Source organism: Dermacentor andersoni, chromosome 5 (assembly GCF_023375885.2).
Source record: "Dermacentor andersoni chromosome 5, qqDerAnde1_hic_scaffold, whole genome shotgun sequence".
NCBI classification, from domain to species: Eukaryota; Metazoa; Arthropoda; class Arachnida; order Ixodida; family Ixodidae; genus Dermacentor; species Dermacentor andersoni.
In genome coordinates this window covers 146,014,909-146,040,201 of record NC_092818.1, presented here as the reverse complement: position 1 = coordinate 146,040,201, position 25,293 = coordinate 146,014,909, and the positions used below count along the sequence as shown (strand labels likewise).

At 46.4% G+C, this 25,293-nt stretch overlaps 2 protein-coding genes across 6 annotated transcripts in view; both read right to left on the bottom strand.

Annotated features, from left to right (window-relative positions):
• Window positions 1-14,187, bottom strand: part of LOC126532126 (venom protease-like) — a 48,656-nt gene extending 34,469 nt beyond the window's left edge. The window contains exon 1 of one of the 5 annotated variants that reach the window (XM_072288425.1): window positions 14,016-14,187. The gene's annotated coding sequence lies outside the window, so the exon portion shown is untranslated. Of the gene's footprint in view, window positions 1-7,083; window positions 7,242-14,015 lie in introns of those variants that run through there. The other 4 variants (XM_072288423.1, XM_072288424.1, XM_072288422.1 and 1 more) reach the window with 4 other exon arrangements.
• A 6,990-nt stretch (window positions 14,188-21,177) lies between these two features.
• The window catches only part of LOC126532125 (clotting factor B-like), a 54,928-nt gene continuing 50,812 nt past the window's right edge, over window positions 21,178-25,293 (bottom strand). Inside the window, exon 13 of the mRNA XM_072288370.1 lies at window positions 21,178-23,371. Within this exon, the coding sequence (XP_072144471.1) occupies window positions 23,216-23,371 (156 nt within the window). The 3' untranslated portion in view covers window positions 21,178-23,215. The remainder of the gene's footprint in view (window positions 23,372-25,293) is intronic.

The following is a 25,293-nucleotide window of genomic DNA, read 5'->3' as shown; positions in this document are numbered from 1 at the left end:
GAAGTTTCGCCATTTGGCTAATGTTTTATTTAATGCTGACATTTTTTCGCATATATTAAACGTTTTCGGAGATGTTTCCGCACTGTCCCTCAAAATATTTCGTACAGTGTGCGGAGGTGCTGTAAAGTTGGGGTTACAGACCACCAACGCTCTCCTAGCCCATCGCGGCACGCGACCATTCGAGTTCACCAATGAATTCACCACGCAGGCTTACTAACCAGCCCAAGCTGGCGTGGCGCTGCTTGAAAGTATTGCTGTCGCGTGCTGCGGAACGATTTAGAGATGTTTTAGATCGTACTTTGTGAAATTTACGAAATGTCCGTTCATATAAGGTAATCGGGGATGCCTTTCAGTGCATCGGTAACTACAGTAGGCGGAAATATGTCTTGGGGGCGCAAAAGTGTGACGCGCTTTATCAGCCGCGGTGTACGCATATTATCAGTCGCGGTGTGTGTATGTGTTGTGAACTATTTTGCTTATATTGGTTTTAATTCAACAAAGAAAACCGCTGTCTCGGTATTACCAGAATTAAATCATAAATCAGCTCACTGTCTGATCGCTTGGCGTAGGGAATAAAACATAAAGCATAAGAGCGCATGCTCGTGCACGGCCAACCTAAGGCAACCACGAAACATCTGAGCGGCAGGCGCTATCAAATATTTGTGATGCATCGGCATCGTTCTCGCGCATTTCAAGTCTAGTAGGCTTGAAATTACCATATGTCTACGCTAGCCTTCCTGCATATGAGGTCGGTGGCGCTGCTCAACACAGCGATCACTGCGGTTGGTGAATCAGCACGATACATATGTAAGCTGTGCGCTTTGGCATTACCTTTTTGGCCTGTATACGGCCATAATATATGAGAGGGATTGCATAAAAAGAATGCGATGACTATATTTGAGGACAATATTTCCGTAATACGTGTGAGTGCGTCGTAGAGAATGGAACGAACACAACCGAAAAAGAAATTCGGTTATAATCCTCTTTCTCGAAAAAGCAAGAGAAAACGGGCTAACGCCGCTATATGACCTCGCATAGTCACGCCGCACAACGCTTATAGACATATAACCGATGATGCCGTATGCTTGGACCATGCGGTGTATAGAACAAAGATATATGTAATCCAGCGCCTGCCACTGCTTAGGACGCTCGCGCAGTTCGTAAACAGTCCCTTGGCTGGACAAGCTTAATTCAGACTGTAAGGTATGCTGCTATTACTAGCCAAAACTGTTTTATTCAGGGGCGGAAACCTCATCCATCGAACCAAGTAGTCACGCAATGTAACCTGCAGCGAACAGTTTGAACGCTTGTCAATGTTTAACATCACAGCTCCTATCGTAGCAGAGCGCTGTTACGATCGTCGCGTTTGTTTCATGACTCCTAAACCGCAGCTTAGGAATAGAGGATAATACTGCAATAAGGTCACATTAGTGAATGGAACATTCAGAAATATACAATTGATCTCCGAGCGTGATTGTAGGCGCAAATATGCGCGCACACATCGCGCTGCGTGTTCCATCCGCCTCAACGCCAGCAAAGACTCCGGCCATGACGCCTTAAACCACTTCAGCACGTCTCACAGAACCGTTTACCACGTAGAAGACGCACGTCATACTAAACAGACCGCGCGAGCGCGAAAACAAACGCCACAACCTACCGCCGAGCGTATACCTGACATGCAAAACACCGCTTTCACCCAAGCCAGTATGGTGCTGCTCATAGGCGGTGCCACTGCGTTCACAATATGGCGGCACCTACGAAAAAACGGTATATACTCTTCCGGAGACGCTCAACCCGCCGTAGGACGTCGGCGTGCGTGGATAGACTGCTCGCTCTTTGGGGCTCTTCGTGGGACTGTCCCGTGAAAGGCTTCCCATTCGCCTTCAGAGTGCGGCAACCGTATGGGCGAACACGATTGCTCGGACGTGCTTTCATTCGGGGGAGTGCACCCGCTAACCACATAGACGGTATGGCCGGACATTATTCGTTCGATATCAATGAGTGGTGAGTCGAACTATCTTGATTCCTCAGTGTGTCTCCATCGAGGGAACTATTCCCTGTGTATATTTCGGCTCGCGGGCATTGTTGCATAAAAAAAGGATGAACAAGTGCCCTCTTTGTGTCTTGTACTGCCGTGTTGTCGTTACCTTTGCTGCCAAGCGCACACTTGTGACTCCGCAGGAGGTGGTGCTGCTCATCTTATCTCTGCATGGAACTCAAAATTTTAATTCTTTCCACTGTTTCAATTCCATCTAGGGACCGCTTCAAGTCCACAGGGGTCGACTAGAAAGCGTTCGTACTGATATTTTAATGCGAGTTAAATTAATACGAAGGGATCATAGTTCATCTTCAAAACTCCCCTGTAACACCCTTCGAAATCTGGGTGTAGCGCTTTCGTAAACGGAACCCAATCAATCAATCAATCAATCAATCAATCAATCAATCAATCAATCAATCAATCAATCAATCAATCAATCAATCAATCAATCAATCAATCAATCAATCAATCAATCAATCAATCAATCAATTGATCAATCAATCGATCGATCGATCGATCGATCGATCGATCAATGAATCAATCAGCTTTAAACATGGTAGTTTAAGAAATGAATAAGTCATCTCGTAATTTGAAAATGTGTGAATTTTTCCTGAGGATTCTACAGTCCGAGTCGGAAACACTGTAGAGAAGCTTCGAATGCATGCACCGATCGCATATACTATACTTAGGCATATTCCACTTTTTTCTGTGCATAGAGCCTTACACATATCTTTAGGAGGGCGGATACTGCTTGACAAGTCACTGTTATTATAGACGCCACTTGCAGTTTGACTAAGAACTGATATAGTGCCTACAAGTAATGTGTCGATTGCAGCACGTAGCTACACGTGTGCACCGCAAGAACCGGAGAGGTTCCGTGCAGCCCACTTCGAAGCCCTGTCACCTCTCCTTCTGGCCCCGGTGGGATTTGTATCATTCTGCGGCCTATATACGGTGGTGTCCTTGCTTTATATGCTGCATCCTATCTCTGCGAGCGCGTATGTCGGTCACGGCACGAGGAGAAGCTCTCAGCGTTACGTTGTTGTGCGTTAACCAATAAGGGCCCGGTTTTCTTCCGTTTCCTAAGGAATTGCTTCTGCAGTGCCGACACGTCCAGGAGATAGGCTGCCACTCACGTGTGCACCAGCGATGGTCGCGTGTCTGTGGTGAGCTCAATGAACCATGACGACGACGAAGCCTACCGTCGAGGAGCGGAGGGCTGACACGAAGCCCTCGAGCACCGCATCTCTAACGCTCCCGTTGTTCCTTAAGTGGGTTATTTCGATCTGCCGATTGCCGCCAGTCGTAATGAAATACTTTCAGAAACTTGGCCATTAGCTGCGTCTTTTTATGTACCATTCTCGTGCGCAGTTTGTGCACGAAGCCGAATAATGTCTCCCTGAAAACCTTGGCGTCGGTTGTTGGACTACGTTGTGCGTAGCGTACACAATGACGTCAGCTAGAATAATCGAGAAAGCTTAGTGGTCTTGCTTTAGTAGCATTGCCGATTATTCCGTTACAAGCTCCGCACAAATCGTTACGCAGCTGTACAGATTAAACGCGTTGAAAAAAAGAAAAGAAACGATGGCATAAGCAATCCTTTCGTGGCTGAACAATGACATTGCAATATGGATAACAGCGCTTACGTCGTATTGAAGCAAACCTTACGCCCGCAAGTTTCCTACATATTTTAAGCTTACTGGCGTCGGTCATTGCACGCGCTGAAGTAGCTTGAGGAACGCTTGCGAAACGTCATAGGCGAAACGTCACTAGTGGTATAATGGAGGGGTCGCGCACAAAGGTTACAAAGCGTTCGTTGCGGTAGGATATCGGAATCCACGTCTCCGGTTTGGGTGATTATCTGCTATAGTAGCCCACTGAATGATTCAGGTTAATTATGGAAAGTAAAAGGCCGGCATGCAGAAGTGGTTATTCCGACCCATATTTGTGGAAGGAGGTAAAAGTCATTTTATGCTGTTGTTTCGAACATGGCGTATTGATAGCTTGAAATGTATTTATTTGCTGTGATCGAGCCACTGAGAGGTCGTTGTGGGTCAGGGTGAAAATTTAGCATACTCGCTTCTGTTTTTATTTTCTTTCTTGGGGAGGGTGCACGGAGGGGATTATACAGTTGACACTGAATGCACATCTGGAAATCGTTCTTAGTAAGATATCTTATTGCGTGATGGCTGAAAACGTAGGCATATCCTGAGAAAGTCATGCTGCTAACACGTTGCCAGCTACGGCGGAATCTGCGGAACACACGTGTAAGCGTTTCGTTATCTTTCCGGGCTGTGGCCAAAGGCGACATTGTGATATGGCTACCGGCCAATATTTTCGAGTGGCCTGTTCAAAACAGTCCTCGTATGAGACCGCGCCACTTCTGCAAAACGCGCTGCCTGATTTCTATTCATTGTCAGCATAAGCCTATTCAGAAAGGGTTGAAGTCCTACAACAATCCGCGTATGGGGGGCAAGGTTCGCTCAGTTATGCTTTTCCGTGTCGCCGCATTTTACAAGCGAGTCAGTGGGAGTACACATGGGAAAATAGGGAGAATTAAAATGCACACGAAGAAAAGACATGATGTGGCATGCAGTAAAAGATCTCAGTTTTAATATTTTGATATTTAGCGTACAAGTAAAATATAATGAGAGTACATAGCATTTGGCGAATTCCATTCTTTCGAATTTTTCTCTTTAATGTCTTTGTGCATCGTTCTAGCTCCCGATTTTATATTCCGTTCTTATTCCCTTTTTCTTCACAAGTGACCATTAGTGCAACTAGTGAAACCTTTGACTCTGAATGCGTCGTAGTGCGACATTTTTCTCCAGATCTGCCTAAAACACACTGAGAAAACTGATATTCCCAACTTCGTTCATGAGCCCAAAAAACATGAGGTTTGAAAATGGCTGTCACATTGATGACTAAAAGAAAACATCAATTCTTTATAGCCAGTTGGCAGGAACGACCGAATCTTCTCAAGCTACGAGAAGAGCTAAATTGAAGACCAAGGCTACATATATGGACTCGTCACCTTAAGGAAACCCTATTAAACAGGAATCACCCGAACAATGCCCTTCAAAAGGCGTACACCGATGCAACCAAGCCTGAGTGAGCCGAGGTCCTCAAACCTTGCCCTAAGATCACAAGAACAACAACGCCTCTTACTATTAAATTTTCAAATGCACTCCCAAACATGAGCATTCTCACTAAATGCTACCCAATTGTCACCACCAACCAGAAACTTAAGATCTTTACCGACCCTCCCAGAGTAACCTACAGACGCAACACTAACTTCAAGGACATTCTTGTACATGCGAACCTATGGACAAAGACAAAGCTAACATCCAGTTCTTGTGGCCGTCCCAGGTGCTCTATATGTGCAAACATAAAAAGTACAGCGTTGCATTACATTTACAAGCTAACACCGAGTTTCATCTGCGCATCAAGCAGCGTAGTCTATATACTGTCTAGAATGTTCAACTTATAACAAACAATACATAGGTGAGACTGGACAACAAATTCATACAAGGCTCAACGGCCATCGCGCAGATACAAAACACAATTTACTTATAGTAGTAGCCAGCCACTTCAATGAAAATGGCCACATATTCGATAAAGCAAGGCTCTGTATACTAAAAACAAGTTTCCGTTCACCTCGCGAGAGGAAATATACGGGATCATACCTGATATGCAAATTTAAGTGCCTTCACCCGACGGGAATCAATTTGGCACATGGCAGCTTAGAATCGCTAAGAGCTGTAATATAGACCTGAAAGTATCATAACATTAACAAATGAACAAAACACGTTATGCCACCAGCTAACCTCGATTCTTAAGCTCAACTGGGCCTCCTTTTCCAGCTCTTCCCTTTTTCTACCCTACCATTCAATTTATATTCTCTTCCACGCTTTTACCCATATAACAACCGTACGATCCCTTTTCCCATGTACAGCTGCCCCCTCCTGCTTTTTCTGCTGTCACCCACCTACTTGCTCTTCCGTTTTTCCCTTTCCTTTCGTTCCTTCTTTCTTTTATTTAGAGGCCCCCACTGTCACATTCCAAGGTACCAGACACCAGAATACCTTTTTCGGCGCCTCCAACACACAGGGTTTCGCCACTTCTGTACTTCTGTATATATATATATATATATATATATATATATATATATATAAACACCGCTGTGACGATGCCTACGCCGAAATGCTGAGGCTATCGGCGTTGTTGAGACCAAATGGCTGCCTTCCAACTACCTCATCCATCGCCCCCAGAATCCGTGTCCCCATCTTAACACCTTCAAAATTACCCGACGCACTGCTGTTGCGCTGGTGAACTCATTTTTTCGACTCATGTCTCTTTGTTACTCGCGCACTGACCGGCCGACCGGCTCTTCTATAACCACAAACGCACACCGCTTACAACACCTGCGGCTTGTGTTCAGTTCTCTGAAGGCTTCCTAATCGCTCACTCCGCCGACACCCTCATATGCAAGAAGTCCTATGTCCTCCTTTTTGTTTTTATCCCGCCTTCCCACTCACCCGCTCTTTTGCACTCGTCTTAGAAACCACGTCTAGAGACGTCAAGCGACAGCGCTCATTTTTTTTTCAACCTCTCCCTTTAGAGCCAGCCACCACCGACTCTACTTACATGTTAAAACTAATCTGCCGAAAATGACAACGCTGCCTTTGATTGAGATAGGTCCTGCTATCGAAACGTTGGTCAACCTTTCTGAGGCATCTTATCCCTGTTTGTAACATTGCGTAGCTTCATATGTCAGCGCCCTTCTTGTTTTAAGGAAACATGATTGTTACGGGAGATGCTCAGTATGCGTCTAATGTCGCGTTGTGGCGGATCCGAGTAAAAAAAGAGGGGGAGGGGAGAAAGACACAGGCTTTTGTTTGTTTAGAACAATAGCTGAGTGCGCATGGCTATTTTTGGCTTTATGACCACGGGAAGCAGATACGCATTTCCTCGATCAGCGAACTTAGTGGCATTAGTCAAAGCTCTCTGATGTCGATGCAGAGGTAACTTGAGCGGGCACTTACCGTTTCTACCTTCTTGTATGCACTCGCAGTTGCGGATTGTCAGCGTAATTGGTATAACATACAAGAAACCCGTCACAACAAAGGATTGCAGAGTGAACCCTGCAAGTCCGACTCTACTCGACGCGAAGAAGTATGTGTTTCTGGGTCTTGTTTACTCAGCAGCCACTCGCTCGGTCACCTGAGAAGGAGGGGTAATCTTCGAAGCTCCATATCGACGTTCGTCTCAAGACGACGCTGGTCAAGTGCATCTTGTCGGCGCTCGTCTTCGCTGAATCGTTCGGCCTCTATCAGGTTCGCGCCCCGTCGAACGTACAGAGAAAAGACGCCATTACAGACGCCAGATACGCAGCACATATTTACCCAAATGGCCGTATAAGGTGCCCTTAATGGAACGTGCGCGGATAAATGATTGAAAAACTGAGTGTTAGATTGTGTGAAGAGTGAAACTGTCAGAGTCCATTCGGAAGACTTCTATAGAAAGGGTTCAGTAGGTCACTCAGCGCAAGGCATTCGAAGTTAGCACGATCTTCGTGTTTTGTTGGAAGGAACATTCACAGCAGAGCAAGGCTTGCAGATTTAGGTTTCTTCCGAGTTCCGACCAATAACTCCGACAGAAATTGTCGGGTCTAAAATGTCGGCGTGCTGTGAACGCTAGGAGGCTTTAGAAATAATTTTCACAGTTCATAGTTATATCTGAGATAATGTATCGTTACTACATCATACCCATCGTCAAATCTCCTGAAAACTGTCACGCACTCTGTCGAGAACGCTGCGAGCGAGGCTCTGACGAGAAGGCTCCGACATTCTTCTATCGACACCTTTGCTACCAATAAAGTATTTTATCTCTTCTCTCTTCTTTAGTTCCGTCACATGACCAAACCCAATAAAATATTACAAAATTATTGCAGCTTAGGTGCTTTCTTTGCAACACTGAATAACAGAGAGAGAGAGAAAGAGGAAACAAGAGGTGAAAGGCAGAGAGACTAACCAGATCAAGTGCCCGGTTCGCTTCTCTGCACAGGAGGATGGGGTAAGGGCAGAAAAGATGAGAAAACGACAGAAGGTAAAAAAAAAGGGAGGGGGACTGCGTCAGTTAACACATGCAATAGTTTTTCAATCAGTCACGTTTCTTTTAAGAAAGCACTCTAGCGCTTTAATTTAAAGCAGTTCGGGCCGACGTCGGATAGGAGCAGGGTCCAAGAATTCTAGCTTCCGTCAGGGAACGGTTGTCAGTGTTGTCGATCGTGGTGCGGAGCACTTCTATTTGTGCATTGAAACGAAGACGCTGAATACTCAATAAATTTAGACGTAAGTGCTTGGGATGAACTTTTTTCTCTGTCCGGCTGGTATTGTCGCTACACTGCTCTCATCGGCTTCGTCTTTCTTCCAACTCTGCAGAGTGCCATGGTCGCTCAGAGCACTCAAGTAATAAAGTCCTGTCTTGCTTCTTCGGCCTCTTCAAGCCGTTCGGACTTGCCTTCCGGCTACATTTCTTGCACTAGCCTAAATGCATAGCGCGATAAATTTCCGGTTTTCCTACATTCCGAATTTTAAGTGAGCTTGCCGCGTTTTACAGACAAGTGTTGCCATCTCAACTGTCAAAACTTTTCTGCTCTTCCTACTCCTTTTCTTGTCCTTTTTTTATGCTAGTGCGTCTTTTCGACTCCTATGGTCTACGGGCCAGCTTGACAGGTTTTCGTAGTGTTGTGCGCCGCCTCTTTTCCCTTGCGTGCTTTGCGTACCTTTACTTTCCGCTTCCCGCTACTCTGACTTTATGCGCCCTTCCTTTGTGCCGGTAGCGAATACAAGTCGTTTCTCGTTTAACGTTAATCTTTGTCATCTTCAGGCTATCAGTCTCATGCTCGAGAATTGCTGTAACAGTCGGCAGGATTTTCTCTTGCTACTCAATCTCTCTTTCACTGTGTATCAAGGGACTCACCGCGGTAGCTCAGTGGTTGTTGCGCAGCGCTGCTGAGCTGGAGGTCGCGGGTTCGATACCCACGCCGGCAGTCGCATTCCGATGGAGGCGGAATGCAAAAATGCCCGTGTATTTAGATTTAGGCGCCCGTTAAAGATACCCAGGTGGTCAAAATTCACCCGGAGTCGCCCCCCACTACGGCATGCCTCATAATCAGATTGTGATTGTGGCGCGTAAGACCATAAATTCAACGAATTCGTTTTAAATGTTTCAAGGAGGTGCAAACCTTTTTAACTGTACTAAAGTGTCGGAACAGGTTATGCTTGGAATGCTGCAAGATGCAGGCGACAAACTTGCTCCTACATGCACTTCTATGTTGCTTTCAAGCTGCCGTCCGCGCGCTTACGGCAGACCAGCGCGAGTTATGACGGTGTAGAGGAATTATCTCTGTCGAACTCTTGCATGCGTAGTCTCCTTGGTCTCGTAGGAAGTTGCTGCTTTTGGGTGATTTCGCCAAATCTCGCCATACATAGTTCGTCATCGCCCATCTTCGGCAAAGCACAGCCGGATTTTCTTTGCCACTAGTATTACGTGAAGTGAAGCCAATTAGGAGGTTGTCGATCTGGAGACGTGTGCTTTACCGACTAGACTAACGTCTTAACAGCGCTGCATATATGCTTGGACGCGCTACTGCTGCTTGAGAAACAAGCGGCGTATGCCTACCAAAGAGGTGTCGTAAACAAAAAATGTTGATACAATGATTAACTTTACTGAATACAAGACCAGTGAATATACTGTGTGTTCATATTATAGTGAATATCAGATATATAAGAAGGGAATATGCTATGGCCAAAATGTGAAGAATCAGTTACGCTATAAGGAGAAAAAAAGAGAGCACAATTGTGTTGAGTGTAGAGGAGAACTATTATGTTAAGTGTAGAGGACGGAAGTCAGAACACATAAATCCTAGTGCATTGATGAGGCAATAAGAATGGATTCATGCTTACAGCAACATCAGTGGACACGCGATAAGGTTATGTCCGGATTGTTGTTACCTTATGCGTGTTAATACGTTTTACTAATTAGAAAATTGAAAGTTGTTGCTCTCACATGCGCGAGTAAGCTTTCGATCAATTCAATCAGCCAGGAAATGTCCGGAGCAGGCCTCTATTGTCCCAAGATGTTCTTGAAATGGCGCAGAATGACTCGTGGAGTAACGCTTTCTTGCATTTGAACAGAGCTGCGATCCGTGGATCTATTATTTTGACCAGGTGTGGTTTCATTCTCATGAGCAACAGATGTATATTGCCATGCAAGTGTGAGACACCTTTATTTAAGGGTATGCTCGCATTTTCCTTTTTGGCGGAGCCGCCGATGTCCGCTGCAGTTTCTCTTCTTTCTTTTTTTTATTTTTATTTTACAGTGTAAGATCAAGAGTCAGGCTCAGCAACAAAGGTCGTCGCAATACTCCATGGTGATAGTGGTCCGTTCCCACCTGGATTGGCATCGGGTACAGGTTGGGAGTGAAATGAGTGGGCATTGTAATATTTACGCTGAATATGGGAGCGAATAGCTGATGTTCAGCGTTGGGATATATCCGAGGCAATAAGAATACGGCTATGGCAGCCCCGGTAAATTTGTGTACACACGGGTATTTGTTAGCGTGTGTAAATGCTTTCTCTGGCGTGCACACGTGCAATGCCTGCATGCTATTAGCATACATTAAAAAACGTATTCTACGATTTTGATTCTGTGACCACCTGGGGTTCTTAAACGTCCGCCCAATGCACGGTACACCGGCGTTTTTCTTTTCTTTTTTTTTTTTTGAATTTGCCCTCATCGAAATGCGGCCGCCACGGCCAAGATTTGATCCCGCGACCTCGTGCATAGCAGCGCAACGCCAAAGCCCCTAAGCAACCACGGCGGGTATTATCATCACGTCCTGATGCGGCTCCAGGTTCACCTGCACTTCAACACCCAACGCGCCTGTGTGGCCAAACTGTCAGCGTGATCGAAGGGTACTGCAGGGAAGACGCGCCGCCGAGGGCTCAGTGACACCGCAGACGGCAACGAAAGCTCTAACCCAAGAAGCGTGAAAAATAGCGGTTCAGCACTGGGCTGCTACAAAGCATGAAGTCATGGCCTACTTTGCAAAGTAAATTGCGAAAGCAGCGAAAGAACAGCATAACTTGTGTCCCCTCCCCTCCTCCCCGTGTGCCCGCATAAGCAGTGCTAATCTTACTGTCCGTAGCCCGCCGTGGGCGGATATCTTCTCCGACGACGGGTTCAAAGAGCACGACTTAATATAAGCTCAACGGCCGCTGCCTTTCCGCGAAAGCCTGTCTTAGACCGAGAAAGGCAGAGAGCTTCAGCTAGACAGTTGGCGTTGCGAGAATCCAGCACGAACCGAATGCGGGCTCCCAAAGCCGGGGTTAAAATATTGCTGTAGTTCCGAAGAAGCTGGTTTGCTCAGTGACAAAGCTAGCGTTAGGCAATTACCAGCCGGTGCTAACGGGTAATTTCTGAGGAGAAAATTGGCGCGCGGTGCGAGCCCGAAACGTCGAGTGCCTGCTTTTATTCCGGGAAGGAAAGGTCAGCGTTAGCTCGGATGGCGGCAAATGCGAACCCTTTGCCAAAGAGCTCTGCTTATAGCTATAATGACTAGGTGGAGGTGCGCGAACTGCAGTAGTTTCTGTTGGATTTAGCGGGTAAGGAATACCAAGCCTATGGTAATTTCTACCAATTTTTCATCACAATATTATCGCAATTCGCGCACTATCAATATATATCTAAGTATATCCTTGCTTAGCGTATGCCTTGCTAGATTGCACAACCTTCCGCGCCACCAACAAGGCGCACGAGTGTGGCTGGCTAGCGCTCTCAGGGCCAGATCTATAGTAGGTGCATATGCTACTACACAATAAAACAGACGGGAAGATGGCTGCCACGGCAGCTTACTTGATAAGGCACCGCACACGCAATGCAAAGGATGTGGGTTCGGCTTCTATCCGGGCGGAGTTCCCTTTTCGTCCGCCGCTTGCATTTTTTTCGCTTATCATTTCTACATTTCAAATAAAATAAAATAGTTCATTTCCCATATGCTTTTCTCGGCTTCATTGCCTGTTTGCTTCACGTGTTTGCAACTAAAAACCTTAGTTATTCGCCCTCCATTCGCGGGTTTCGCTAAAGCATTTTTTTCACGCAGTATATCGCTATTGTCAAAGTATTTCATCGTCGCCGTATACATAGGCCTCGTAAGCTACCGCCGCTCTCACAGGAACGGCAAGATGGGCTTTCGCACCGTAAATTTTTACTGCTGAAACGATTTCTTTCGACCCCCTTGAAGGTTTTCGCGATGTGGGTATACTTGACTGTGAAGGCAGGCGCGTGACAAATTCGCGTGACTGAAAGACAAAGGCGACGTCATTGGGACGTTATATTAATACCGAAGATCCTCGTCATCTCCGTCGACGTTTCACCACGCCCTAATATGTTAAGAATCTCCCTGTGGTCCTAACTGGTTTCGTAACGATGGAAAAGTACAACGGTGATGCCGTACGCGTTCAATTTCCGGTATAAATAAAGTTTTCAATTCAGAATAAATCTGTCGGTTGTTGTGAAGACTAGTTACTCGAGTTAACATCAACACAACAATAACATCGAAAATCTGTACAAATATATGTGGTGTAGAGCAATATAGGAAGATGATTGGTGCGAGTCTCTTTACAAGGAAGCTGAATTTTCAGACTGCAACTCGTAGTGTTGCTAAGGCAGAAAAGAATGGAGAAATCAGCATAATCAAAATACTGCTCGTCTCAGAAACGTTCGAGCGCATTAGAGCTATAGTAAGAGTCCATATGAAGAGTCAAAAAGTTAAAAAACTATCTGCTTGGCAGGAAGAATATACATTTACTGAGAAAAGAAGAAAACAAGCATGCCTCAACTCGGATCGGTCACCTTGAAGAAGCAGTGCTAGACGACAAACCAGTTTGTTCAACCATTACCAACTTTACCAAATGTCGATTCTTCTACTGATCGGTCAACTGAAGGGCGTCCGCTGCGCATAGCCTAGTGAAGCTTGCTGCAAAAAGTACACCAAAACAACAAACAACAAGAACAAAAAAATAACCGGCAACTACAATATGAATAAATGTCGGGAATTCCAGAAGGAGTAGGCCTGGACAATGTGAATTGCAATTGAAAATGAATGAAAACAAGTGAAAACAATTACGGTTACAATAGTACAAACGGTTAAAACTCCATTACAAACGGTTACAACTCAGCTACAAAGGGTTACACCTCCAAGACCACTAAGCTATAGTTGAAAATATACTGTGCTCTGCATCAAATAATCATGGCGTATCTTTAAAATTAGTGCACGTTTTCATAGAACTTAACTATAGTTGTAAATGACAGCTCATGCTAAAAACCGCCACTTCATGCTCATGTTCTTGCCTGCACTTCTAAAGCGGCAAACAAGTGTTTGCGACTATATGTGCTTTTGGCACATCAATGTAGTGGAGACAGTTTCATCAGCGAAAACGAGAACAACCGGTGATTGCCGGAAAGAACCAGCAATGAAACGTCTCGCGACCTTGCGACGCGGCCCTAAATTATGCGACCCCATCCGCGCGACGCAAGCGTACGAAGCACCAGGACCGCCTTCCGTCGGGACGTCCGCGACGAGTTCAGTTTACACGCTGGGTGCGCGTTGCCATCGCGCTCGTCTCGGCCAAGATTTCTCGCCCAAACATTGCTGCGGGTAAAAGCGAACGCTCGGTCGTAGCACTCCACAGCTGCTTCACGGATTCGACTGCTTCACAACTCCGAAACGGGTCCTACCAGGATCACCGCCGTGGCTATCCTTTTGTCGCAGGAAAAGAAGAAAGGCTCGGCCGCGCGTCATCAGCCGGGATTGCCTGGGCCTAGCGAAAGTCGTGCGCCCGCCCAACCGAGGAAGGGCGAGCGAAAGCGCGCTGGTGCCAAGCCACGCCGACTACGGTGGCGCACTTACGGTGATCGTCGGCGAGAAGTCAAGGCGCCGCCGCTTCCTCGTCCCAGGCGTCGCAAGAACCGGATTCCCGCCACGTGCGGTCGCCTTCGGCGGCCGTCTGACGTCAGCCGGAGGCAAAAAAGGAGGCGCGCCTCCTTTCCTTTTCTTTTTCTGCAAGGCTCGCGTTGTAGACCTGCCCACCCTGCCTTGTATGCTCGCCCGCCCGGTGGTGGTGTGGCGACGCCTCACGGGTCAAGCAGCGAGCGAAATCCCGGTCACGGCACTGTTGTACTGTGCCCAGAGTTCTCGCATACCATTAGAGAGGCACGTGCTGTTGCTTCCTTCGGACGTGCCCGCCTGCCTGCTCGTCTCAACTCGGGACAGGCAGCCAATGGCGCTGCAGGCTCTCCACTGATAGAAGCAGACGGGCGACTGTTTTCGTCGACCATCGGCACCACACTACTGGCGGGCCAGTCTACGAGTTCCACCTGTTTTTAGCGCTGGCTAGCCGCTCGCCGACGGCGAGACTCCTGGACTGCGGTGAATTCGCCCGCGAAGCGGGTGCGGGTCTTTTCCTTTCGCTCTCGGTGCGAGTGGCTGCTCGTCTCTTTTTTGCTTTCGGCCGGCTTTCGGCGGAGGGAGGACGTCGAGAGAACCGTCGACGCGAGACGCGAGATACGGGCTGTGCCACGCATTGGGTCGATGAGGAAACAATTAACGACCTATTGGCGCGCAATGGGACCGTCGGCTGCCGCCGAAGCTCCGCGCTTCTGGTGTCGCGAAAGCTGTCCGCGCCCTACAGCGGGACTGCACGAAAAGTGTACGGAACGAGGCAAGATTGATTTCAAGCGGCACCGTGGCTCCCCTAAAGCAGTAGCCCAGAGACGATAGACGTAAAGGCCTGGATGTATTAGACAGCTTTAGTTTTGAGTGCTTAGTGGAATAGGGTGCTTAGCGGTATAGCAGGATGGAAATGCGGGTGCGCAGAGCGCTAAACAACCTATAACGTTTAGCGTACGCGCGCGACTTCTCAGATTTAACGTTAGCGTCTTTGCGTCTTTACGTTGTTTACGTAAAAATATGGCGGCTGTCTCGGCCGCCCGGTTTGAATTTGGCGTTGCTTTTGTAGAATTTACTTCATCTTTAATTATTTAATGAACATGCTGTTCCGGAAAATGGATAGATGGATGGATGTTATGAGCGTCTCCTTTGGAACGGGGCGCTGGGTTGCGCCACCGAGCTCCGGGAGAAGTTCCCGGATTTCTGCGCCACTTATCGGCGAAGTCGAGAAATAGGTACGACATTATATGGTCTCTGAGATCGGGAGCTCTCGGGGGCAGTGAACGGCAGGCTTGGACTAGTGATTTCGCATGGATCGGAAGACATGGAAAGTACAATTAAGACGCGCTCCCCGCTGTCATTGCGCTGTCACTAGCCCTTTTCAGACGCACACGCAAAGCTCGGTGAACAGATAAAATCGCGTATCTGCACTTTGTATGTGAGATTTGAAGTATAGTTGAATAGCGTCCCACACGGAAAGTATGCTATCACGCTATCCTAACCCTCGCTCCCTGCAAATTTCCTTAACGGAACGGTAACGCGCTATTTTCCTTAACCCCGCTATTATGCTAATGTTAAACTAAAGTTGTCTATTGAAGCACCCGTTGCGGTAGCCCAGTGGTTTTCAGTAAAGCAATAAACAGGGCTAGTCGGTGGACGTTCATGATTATATTGCGCTTAGTGCTACACTGACGACCGTGAAGGACAGGACGCGGACGTACGTAGCACAACGTACGCCCGTGTCGTGTCCATCACGTTCGTCAGTGTAACACTAAGCGCAATATAATCATGAAAGCCCAGTGGCCATATGGTATTGCACTACAGAGTTTGAGGTCAAGGGTTCGATCCCGTTCGTGGCGGCCGCATTCTGATGGGGGCGGAACGCAAAAGAAACATTCGTGTACCATGCATTGCGTTCACGTTAAAGAACGCCAGGTGTTCGAAACTAATTCCAGTGCCCCCCTTCCTTCACCCCTTCCCACACCCCACTACAGCGTGTCTGATAATCACATCGTCGTTTTGGCACGCAAAATTTCAGAATTCTTATATTTATGTATACCGCTTCAGCAAGCAGTAGCAAAATCCATGGCGCTAACGAAAGTAGTATGATATCAATATAAGGCGTCAAAATACGAAGCACAAGCGCAAGGTTACCTACCAGGGCTCGTATTTACAAAAATTAAAAGCACTTACGCTTGAACTGTTTGTAAGAGCGAGTTCCAGCCAATGGTGTTGTTGCGCATATCATCAGTGAAAGTATCCGACCAACGGCAAACTCAACATACAAAAGAAAAGCTCTACGGATTTGCCTCTCGATTCTTAGGATGAAGAATGGGTCATTGAGTCCGAACCTTTGGTGTTACAACAGAGCGACTTTTCCTTGGTACAACAGATCAACTAGAAAAACAACTTATTTTGTATAATGAATATTTGGTGTTCACTTCAAGCATAACCGAGCACATATCCTCGCAGTGGGAAAAACGTATAGAAGAGTTTTTGGTGCTTATTTCAAGCCCTGTTGTATATAAGCCACATTTCTGCCATATTTTAATTGCAAATGTAAAGTGAATGTGCTGCTAGGGCCTGAGAAAGAACTTAGACTGGATGCCGAAGGGAAGGGCCTAACAAGGATTTTCAACTTAGTGGAAATGAAGCTTTGAATAGCTTACATTATGGAAATGAAACATTGAGTATTGCACATATTTGTGCTGCGTGTCAACAGATTTAGGTGCATCTAAGGACATTTCATGACGCGTTTCATTCTTTTTTAGCTTTACTTGTAGTGGTGTCCGCGAAAGAAAAATTATAGAAAGAGCTTAGGCACAGGGGCGGGGGCAAACCTCAACACTTAACGACGCCTAGCAGGTCATTTGAGCGGTGGGAGGTATACAGCTGACCGGCGATACCCTGGTGGGACAAGAAGCTCTCGTCCAGCAAGTACGTTGATCAGCCATGACCAGTGGAGTCCTGGAATGAGGACACCACCCACTCGACATCAAGAGCAATGACCTCGATGGCCCGAATAAATGTTTACTCTCTTTCTCTCTCTCAAGCATTTTTCAGTGTACAAAAAAAAAAATGAAGGGCAGACAGCCACCTAATGAAAAGTAGTAGGAGTGGTTAATTACACGACAACGGCAAGATGAGGGAGACGACGACCACAGCACAAAACTAGCACTGCAATGATGATGATGACGCGATGACTAGGATGACGATGACGGCGCACCAACGTCGGTGAATATGACCGCCATTACATGCCCGGAACCTGGATAGAACACATGGTGGGCACATATTCTATAGCGGAGCAATGTAAAAAAAAAAAGAAAGCAAAGAAAACACACGTACCATATTGCTGCATGTGGTCGCGTAGACTGGTTGAAGAAACTGCCAGACGATTAAATACCCTACTTGTGTGGAAAGAAGCGGACTTTTCCTGCTGGTGATTCATTCTGCCGAAGAAGCCTGATGTTTATGAAAGACATGATGGTTACGCCGACGATACACGGCCACGAAATGTAGATGAAAAAAAAAGAAACGGTGTCGCGGTAAAACAAAGCGTATAGCTGAGCTTGCAATATTCTTGCGATTAGTAAACCTAACCTCAACGGCAGAATTAAGTGGCGATTCCTCCAGCCCTGAAGTCGTGTACTATTGACATCAGCATGCTCTCGCAGAGAACGCGGCTATCTTCAGGAGAACAACCCTACTACTGATAGTTTACGCAGAACGCGAAAAGGCGACGGCAAGGAACTAGAGGTGTGCGGCGAGCTGTCGGCACGCCGCCGCCGATGTTTCTTGTCGGCGAGATCGGCGCACCACATAAACAGGGATGAAGATTTCTTTTTGAGCCAATCCAGCATCGTTGGAGATTTTGTGTTGTCTTGTTCAATTATTTTGCCCGCCTCAAGCACAGAACCACGGAGCACAGAACCAAGCACAGAACCAAGGAGAGCAATGAACGGCACAGTACAAACAGAAGTAACCCTGCTCTCCACTCGTTTGCGCATGCGCGTCGTCACAAGTGAGCACAACGTGGGATTCCGAAGCATTTGCGAAAGAGCAATATAGCGCAACGAGAAGAAACAGCGGCCTCGGAACGTCGGAATCACTGCTGGAGGGTCGTGGCCACTGTAGTTGCGGGTAAAATCTGCGATATGTCTGATAGGGGCGTCAACGCGAGAGATGCGACTTGTAGCAAGATAGAAATCTCTGGCACCGATGTGTATTAGATGCCGTTTGGAAGTTTTCGCGTTCCGGCCGTTGGATTAGGCGTTTTTCTACATTTTTACACGTAAAAGAAGTATTTTTACATGTCTATTGCATGGGGCTGCTTCTTTGTAGCGCTCATATAAAAAATTGAATGCAAGTGACACCGATAGCCACGCAGAACCATAAAATAGTTTCGACGTGCAGGTTAAAAGAGAACTCTTTATTTTTGTCAAAAGTTATTGTGCATCCCAGCAATGGCTGCATGTCTACTTATCCACACATCGTTCATTAAATTTTGTGATGACGAGTTAACAAATTGAGTAAGTTCGTTTTCTACCGCATCATAACATCTATCAGCTGAAAAAAAATGATGTTCACCTGCTGCAGAAAAGAAAAGTATTTTGATTCTTTTTTCTTCATGGAAAAAGGACGTTATAAGAAAAGTTACATGAGCAAAGGGTGATTAATAATCAAAACAAGTGATTTCACTTATTGTCCAGTTGGGAATGTGCGTTATAACATCTGCGGATTGGTTGACAGCTTAAGGGCTGAACCCAGCAAAAGTTGGTCATAGAAGAGGTCCTTCTTTATGTGAAGCTTATTGTACAAACACAATCTCATTCAGAAAAAAGTGGAAGCAAGGTTAACATATCTAGAGGGGGTCACGTACGTCGGTGCTGGCTTAGCAATTCTAGACGAATTTACTCACTCTTTGCTCAGCTCAATGGAAAACTATTTTATAAACCGAGGTATTGCAAAAAGGAAAACAATTGCGACTACGACGCAACAACAATGCTCTTCATATTCGTGGTGAAAAGAATATACAAACACACTCAACACGTATGCTTCTAGACATGTGCCCATTTTTTAAAAATATGTCTGCTGAAGAGCAAAAGACTTGCAAAACGTTTTGTAGTTCTCTCACTTTCAACACCTCTGTATTCGGTCCTCTCAGCTCGTAGTACAAAAAGGCCAGAACTTTAACCAGTTTAGCAAAGAAGGATGTAGCGAAACGGCGTTTTAAATTTCTGGTTTCGGTTTCCACGCCGCCGGTGCCGCACCCGCCAAAGAAATATGATCGTGCACCGGCGTCGATGAATACCCCGCGCCGCGGCGATGGCGCCACCGCCGCCGACTAAAAACGACCACCACGCCACCGCTGGTCGAAACCGACACGGCGCACACCTCTAGAAAGAGCACTTTCACTTGACCAGCGCTGTACTACCAACATGAAAAGGATCATCACGGGGTAAATATCCAAGGTGGCGCTAAAGGACTGACGATATTCTGCCACGCATGTCTTTCTGAAACAATAGCACGGAAAGGGTGGGAAGGCTTGTGGGTTTTCGCCGTGAAAGAGTTACAAAGAACCCGTGATAGCTTTTTCCGCAACTTTTCCTAGGCCCCCCATATGTAGGCCTGCTAAGTTACCAGTGGCCAATTTCTTGCACTCCTTTGGATCAATTGAAATGCACATGAAGTTCTTGAACGGCTTTGAGTGCCTTGTCATGGAACATTCTTTTCGGCGACACCACAAGTTTATCATTTTATCTGCTTGCAGAAGGCTGAGTTTAGTTGCTTCGAGGTAATTGGGGACTTCCTTGGAAGGAGGTCTTTTGGGAGGTTTTTACTTCGTGTTGTATTTTAGTTGGTGTCTTTTTCGTGTTATTAGCACGTCACTGGTCCTTTGTGTAGGTGTTCCTTGTCGTCGTCATCATTGCTTACCGTTTAAACTTGCATTATGTCGCACCGTCGTGCCCAAAGAGAAGTACTCATGCCCACAGCGTTGTCTTCGTGCATTAAAGTATTGCTTGCCATGGCCTCCGAAATACGCGCACAAACGCCGCCACTCTCTGAGTCCGCGTGACGGGCAAAACAGTGCTCAAATATACAAGCGTCAGAACTGCCTCACAGAGCACTGGTTAGAGAATTCGCTTCGCAAAAGCACATTGCAGCAGGGGCATCAGTTAGATCAACAGTGGCAGTGGTGGGCAAAGCTTTATTGTTCTTGGCCATGGGGCGAGGGATAAGTTGAGGAGTTGGCCTTGTGACAAAGGTGCAACGGAAATTATTCATGCTTTGGGCGGATGGACACAGCAGACCTGGTTTCGAGCTTTTAACTGTCGCTGTAGTAAAATGCGTCTCCTATGCGTTTCGACAAGTGCGATCAAAATTATCGTTTCTAGCTTGACTCATCATGTCAGGCGAGTTTTAATGCTGGTAAGACAGTTTCACCCTCGCAAAGATGCATGGACTGCAACTTAAAAAGCAAACAAGAGGTCAAAGCACTGATGGCATTGCATGATTTAAGGGGAGGTATCGTTTTTTTATATCGTTAGAAGTGCAAGCTTTTTACAAGCACAGACTAATCTCACTTCACTGCTTTGTCAAGTTTGGCGTCCTCTCCTCTGTATCCTTACACTTACAATACTGTGGCGGGGATCTTGTATTTGCGCGGAAGTTTTCCTTCGAGCATAATTGTTTTTTCTTGCAAGCTCTGATTGCCGTAGTTTATGGCGTCTGCTGGCTCTCTACGACATTCTCTCAGTAGAATCACGAGAGACCTCGAAAGTTTGGGTTGAAACTTGAGTACGAACTTTTACTGTCAGAGCCAAGAAGGACTTGGTGGTAATGCTTTTTTTCTACAGGTTGCCTCTTAAAATATCTTACCAAACAATGTGTTCCACTTGTCACAGTTCCTGTTGTGACTTCTTTGTTCGTTCATTATCATTCATATATAGAGCATGCTCAGCATGCGGCATTCGGTTCGTGTACTACCAAGAAACACACCGTTGCACTGCTGTTTCGACCCCTTAAGGCTCAGTTGGAGTCTTGGAGCAGGTGACGTATTATCGCAGCTTGGGTATCTCTTGCCAGTGTCCTCTTCACGCGTCATTAATTTAGTCAGACAGTGTTTAACAAAGATTGAAATGCAGTTTTATTATTTTTTGTGTGGTCAACAACTGTCAGTTCCACGGCACTATAAAATGAACGCTAGGATGTTCAAAACAAGACTACCTAAGAATGCACTAAGAATTTTCTTATGACAAACTTCAAGAAAAAAATCATTGATCAATGTACTGAGGAAAATTTAAAGCTAAATATCCGCAATCACTTACTTAGATCCTTATCTTGGTAGCGTCCGGTGGTCACACCACAAGCTTAAGAAACTTTGCCAAAGCAGTGTCCACACGAAATTTTCACAGTGTGCAATGGCAGCCTCGCACAGAGTAATGCTGAGTTGTTACGCTTGCTCGTCGAGACAGCAAAATTGACACGACACCAAAAACGGGAGCGCGTCATAACAGGCGTCACTGAATCCTTTGTTTCAAAGCTGCGCGAATTGTTTGTGCCTTGTTTGCGAGACAACTGCTGTTCACCGGTGAGACATAATTCGCCGCTCAGGACCACATACGGGCGACATTATGTCGCGTGATTCCTGTGGGTGGAGCAAGGAGGTGAACTTATGACTGACACGACAGCATCTAAAAGCAGCAATGCTACACATTGTCAAGTTAGAACCATGGGATCACATTCTCTAATGAGTGCCCTCTTTTCTTGACTTCTACAAACGTTATATGCTTTAGTGAAATGCCCTCGAAGGTGAATTGCGAACGAACTGGTGAAGGTGGTTTCAGGGTCATCACTTTGTTGTCTATACGAAACTGTTCAGTTAGCAAATGTACGATAACACTTATTTTGTTGCTTTTATCCTTGACGTATTGTACGTCTTCTTCCTTCTCCCCCATTGCATGAGTGCCTCTTGAAGAAATTATGATTTATCGTGCTATGCATGCCAATGATCCATTGCGTAACTGGAATATGTGTAGCGAAGAATACAGGTGAAATAAATAAACACAAACATCTCAAGCGATGAAGCAAGGTGTTTTCTTACGCCCAAGCTTGAATACAGAAAGGTGACCTGATTTATTACAACGGCGTGTTCTGAAATATCGACACCTGGTGAAGTTATGTGGAATATATAACAAAACTGTTTCAAATAAAAGAAAACACAGTACCCTCATTCGGTCGTGAACCTTTTGTTTTTTGTATCTCGACTGATTCCCAGTTTCGGCATTACATTTCTCCTCTATCATGTATTTGTACAAACATATCAGCTGAGGCCTTGCTGTCATACCGCACTTTCGAAAAACTGTTTTCGAAAGCATAAGATTAGTATTAAAATACGAAGGAGACAGACGGTAGGTTTGTCTATAGGCTGAAGCACTATCTTAAGCAGGTGCTGAGTCAGAAATTCCTGAGTATTATCAGGGACATCATTGGTGTGCCTAAATTAGCCTCTTACAGCATCGACGCTTATCGTACCTTTGTTTAATATTTTAACTTAGCGTGCTCTTGTGAAGCCGTTGATTTCCTCCGCTGATTATCACATTTGACGGACTAGCAGGTCGAAGGGACACCTATGGAGGTAAGCGAATGGGATAGAATGCGAGGTGAAGGTGTCAGCTGCTGTTCAACAAGGCTGCCGCCTGCAGCATCGCGGCACATACCGTAAGGACAATGGAGACACTGCACTCTGCCTTTGAGTTGAGTAAAGCAGAAAAGTATTGTAAATGTAATGCCTGCGATACAAAAAAAAAAAAAAATAGGTCAAAGTGAAACAGTTCTTTGCTTCTGCCGTTGTGAAGCTGAACTTGGAGCAACAGTATTCCTGATGTGAAACGGAGCGATCCAATAATCGCCTCGCATACTCGCATGACATTGAGAGTCGAAACAGCGTCGTCGTCATTAGACCCCGTAAGGCACAGAGACGGGAGCCTAGTTTTTGCCGTCTCAGATGTGTTTCATTCCGTTGCACTTTCGTCGGTATGCACGCATTCACATAACAATGCCCACTCTGCTTCCTTCTGGGCGTGCATTGAGCAGCAGGCTGAGGAGGCAGGCCCGAGGCGGTGGCGGAGTGTCGTCCACAGGAGGGCTTTGGTGGTTTTCTATTGGAGCCTCTCGCTTAGCCATGGCAAGAACTCCGTGAGCCTCGTGTAAACACCAGGATAGCCGGGCGTTGCACAGCGCTTGCCGAACGACACGACACCAATGAGGAAAAATCGGCCATCGTCCGGCAGCACCAGCGGACCTCCTGAATCACCCTGTGGGAAGCGAAAGCACAAAAAATTGACGCAACATTAAGTCTGTGACATAAACACCCCAAAGCAGCTGTCCTAAGCGCGCGCAGCAGCACGAGGAAGGCTTGGACTCGACCAAGAACTGGGCACTCAAGGGCAGCATGTGTAGCGGTTTCGGTCGTTCCATTGCCGGCTCAAAACACGCCGATTGTTTAAAAATAGAATAAGGGGTACACGACTACGTAATCGATGACACAGGACCTAATCTTTCTATTGCTGCGTACGGTGCATTATATGTTACCGCCAATAAGCATATAAGGCTTCTGTTCTGTTGAATGACGCTGCACATGAAACAAAGTGTAGAAGACAATTCGTTTCCTATCACTGCGCTATCGGTCTAATGTTGTGCCGATCATGTTGTTGGAGCTGTTCACGCATTCCGAAATTGGGTTTTTCAGGATTATTGGCCTTGCAAATTGTACTGGTGTTTGAAACTGGACACGAAGACATAAAGAAGCTGTAGCGTCCCAAACAAGCGAAGTCGCTGTTTCTCAACAAGTCCGCTTTTCGTATGCAACGCTTTGAAAAGAGAAACAATTCATGGAATGAATGCTAATCATGAGTTTAAACAAACTAACGTTTGGTTTACTACTCCATATCGGTGAAGGGAACAGCGTTGACAATGTTTAAAGAGGACAGAAAAATTATCCGCAAGCACGTTCAAATGCAACACCTCGCACAGCAAAGATATACAGGAGACGCTCGCCTAAAACAACACTTCACCTTAAAGAACGCTGCAGCGGATTCAAAGCCATGAAAACTGAGAAAGATGGAAGTCTGTGACGCAGTGGCTTGCTTTTTGTAAGTGGCCAGCCGTCTAATTAGTCAGGGTAATGAGGGTAATGTGAGAGCGGCAGCCGAAGCAAATGAAATTCTATATATTGGTACGAAAAGGGTGAGTGCTCTGGTCCCAACTGCGTACGTCGAAAGCAGAAATGCCATTCATTTCTACTGAACAGCTTCGATAATATGGCTTCCTAGGCTACTGGAACGTTTCAGTATGCAAATACTCAATATCCCCATGGGTCTTCCACATGTTTCTGTGGTGGCGCCCTGGGGTCGAGAAAGACGAACTATCTCGAGCAGCGGTAGCGCTAAAGCGGAATGGCTTTTGCCTTGACAAGAGTTCGTGTGCTCCGGATCCCCTCGTTAAAGTGGTCACCCGGACGTGATTCGAACGCGCAAGCTTCTGATAAAGATAATATAAAAATTATAGGAAATTGTGCGAGATTATTATAAATTTCTGAAAGATGGTATCTATGCCATGTTGATATTCCATGGGACTATTTCGCTACACACAAGAGCGTCACGATAGGGCATACGGCACATTTTCTGGTTGAACTTTACTAGGTGTTTTTTTTTATTATTGCGATAGCACTATGTGGACTCTCCACGTGAATTTTCGTCGTTTTCGGGGTCGCCATGATGTTCCATACAAAATCCAAGTGCGATAACATTGCGGCCGAGCGCCGTATGCCGTATTTACGAGCGAAAACTTGCGAGGGTGAGCCGTGAAGAATGGTGGCTTGAAGCGGAGGCGTCCTCTCGTGCTCGCAAGGGAGGAAGGAGGGTAGGGTGCACGCCGTCTTCCCACACGCGCAAGTGTAAGCGGGGACGTGCGCGCGTGCTAGGAGTGGAGGGGGGAGGGGGCGAGGGTGCAGATCAGTACGCATCTGCTCTTCTACACCTGCTGCAGTAGCTGAGCGTGGCCATGCGCGATCTTGGAGGCAATAGGCGCTGGGTTTGAAGGCTAGAAGACCTGAGATAGCTGATGGCTTCGTGTGCGCTGTGTGATCGCGCGCATAGTTCGCGTAGAAGCGACAGCAGGCACGAAGGGGAATTCGCTCGCCGCTGCTGCCGCTTTTCATCACGCCAGCGTTCTGACA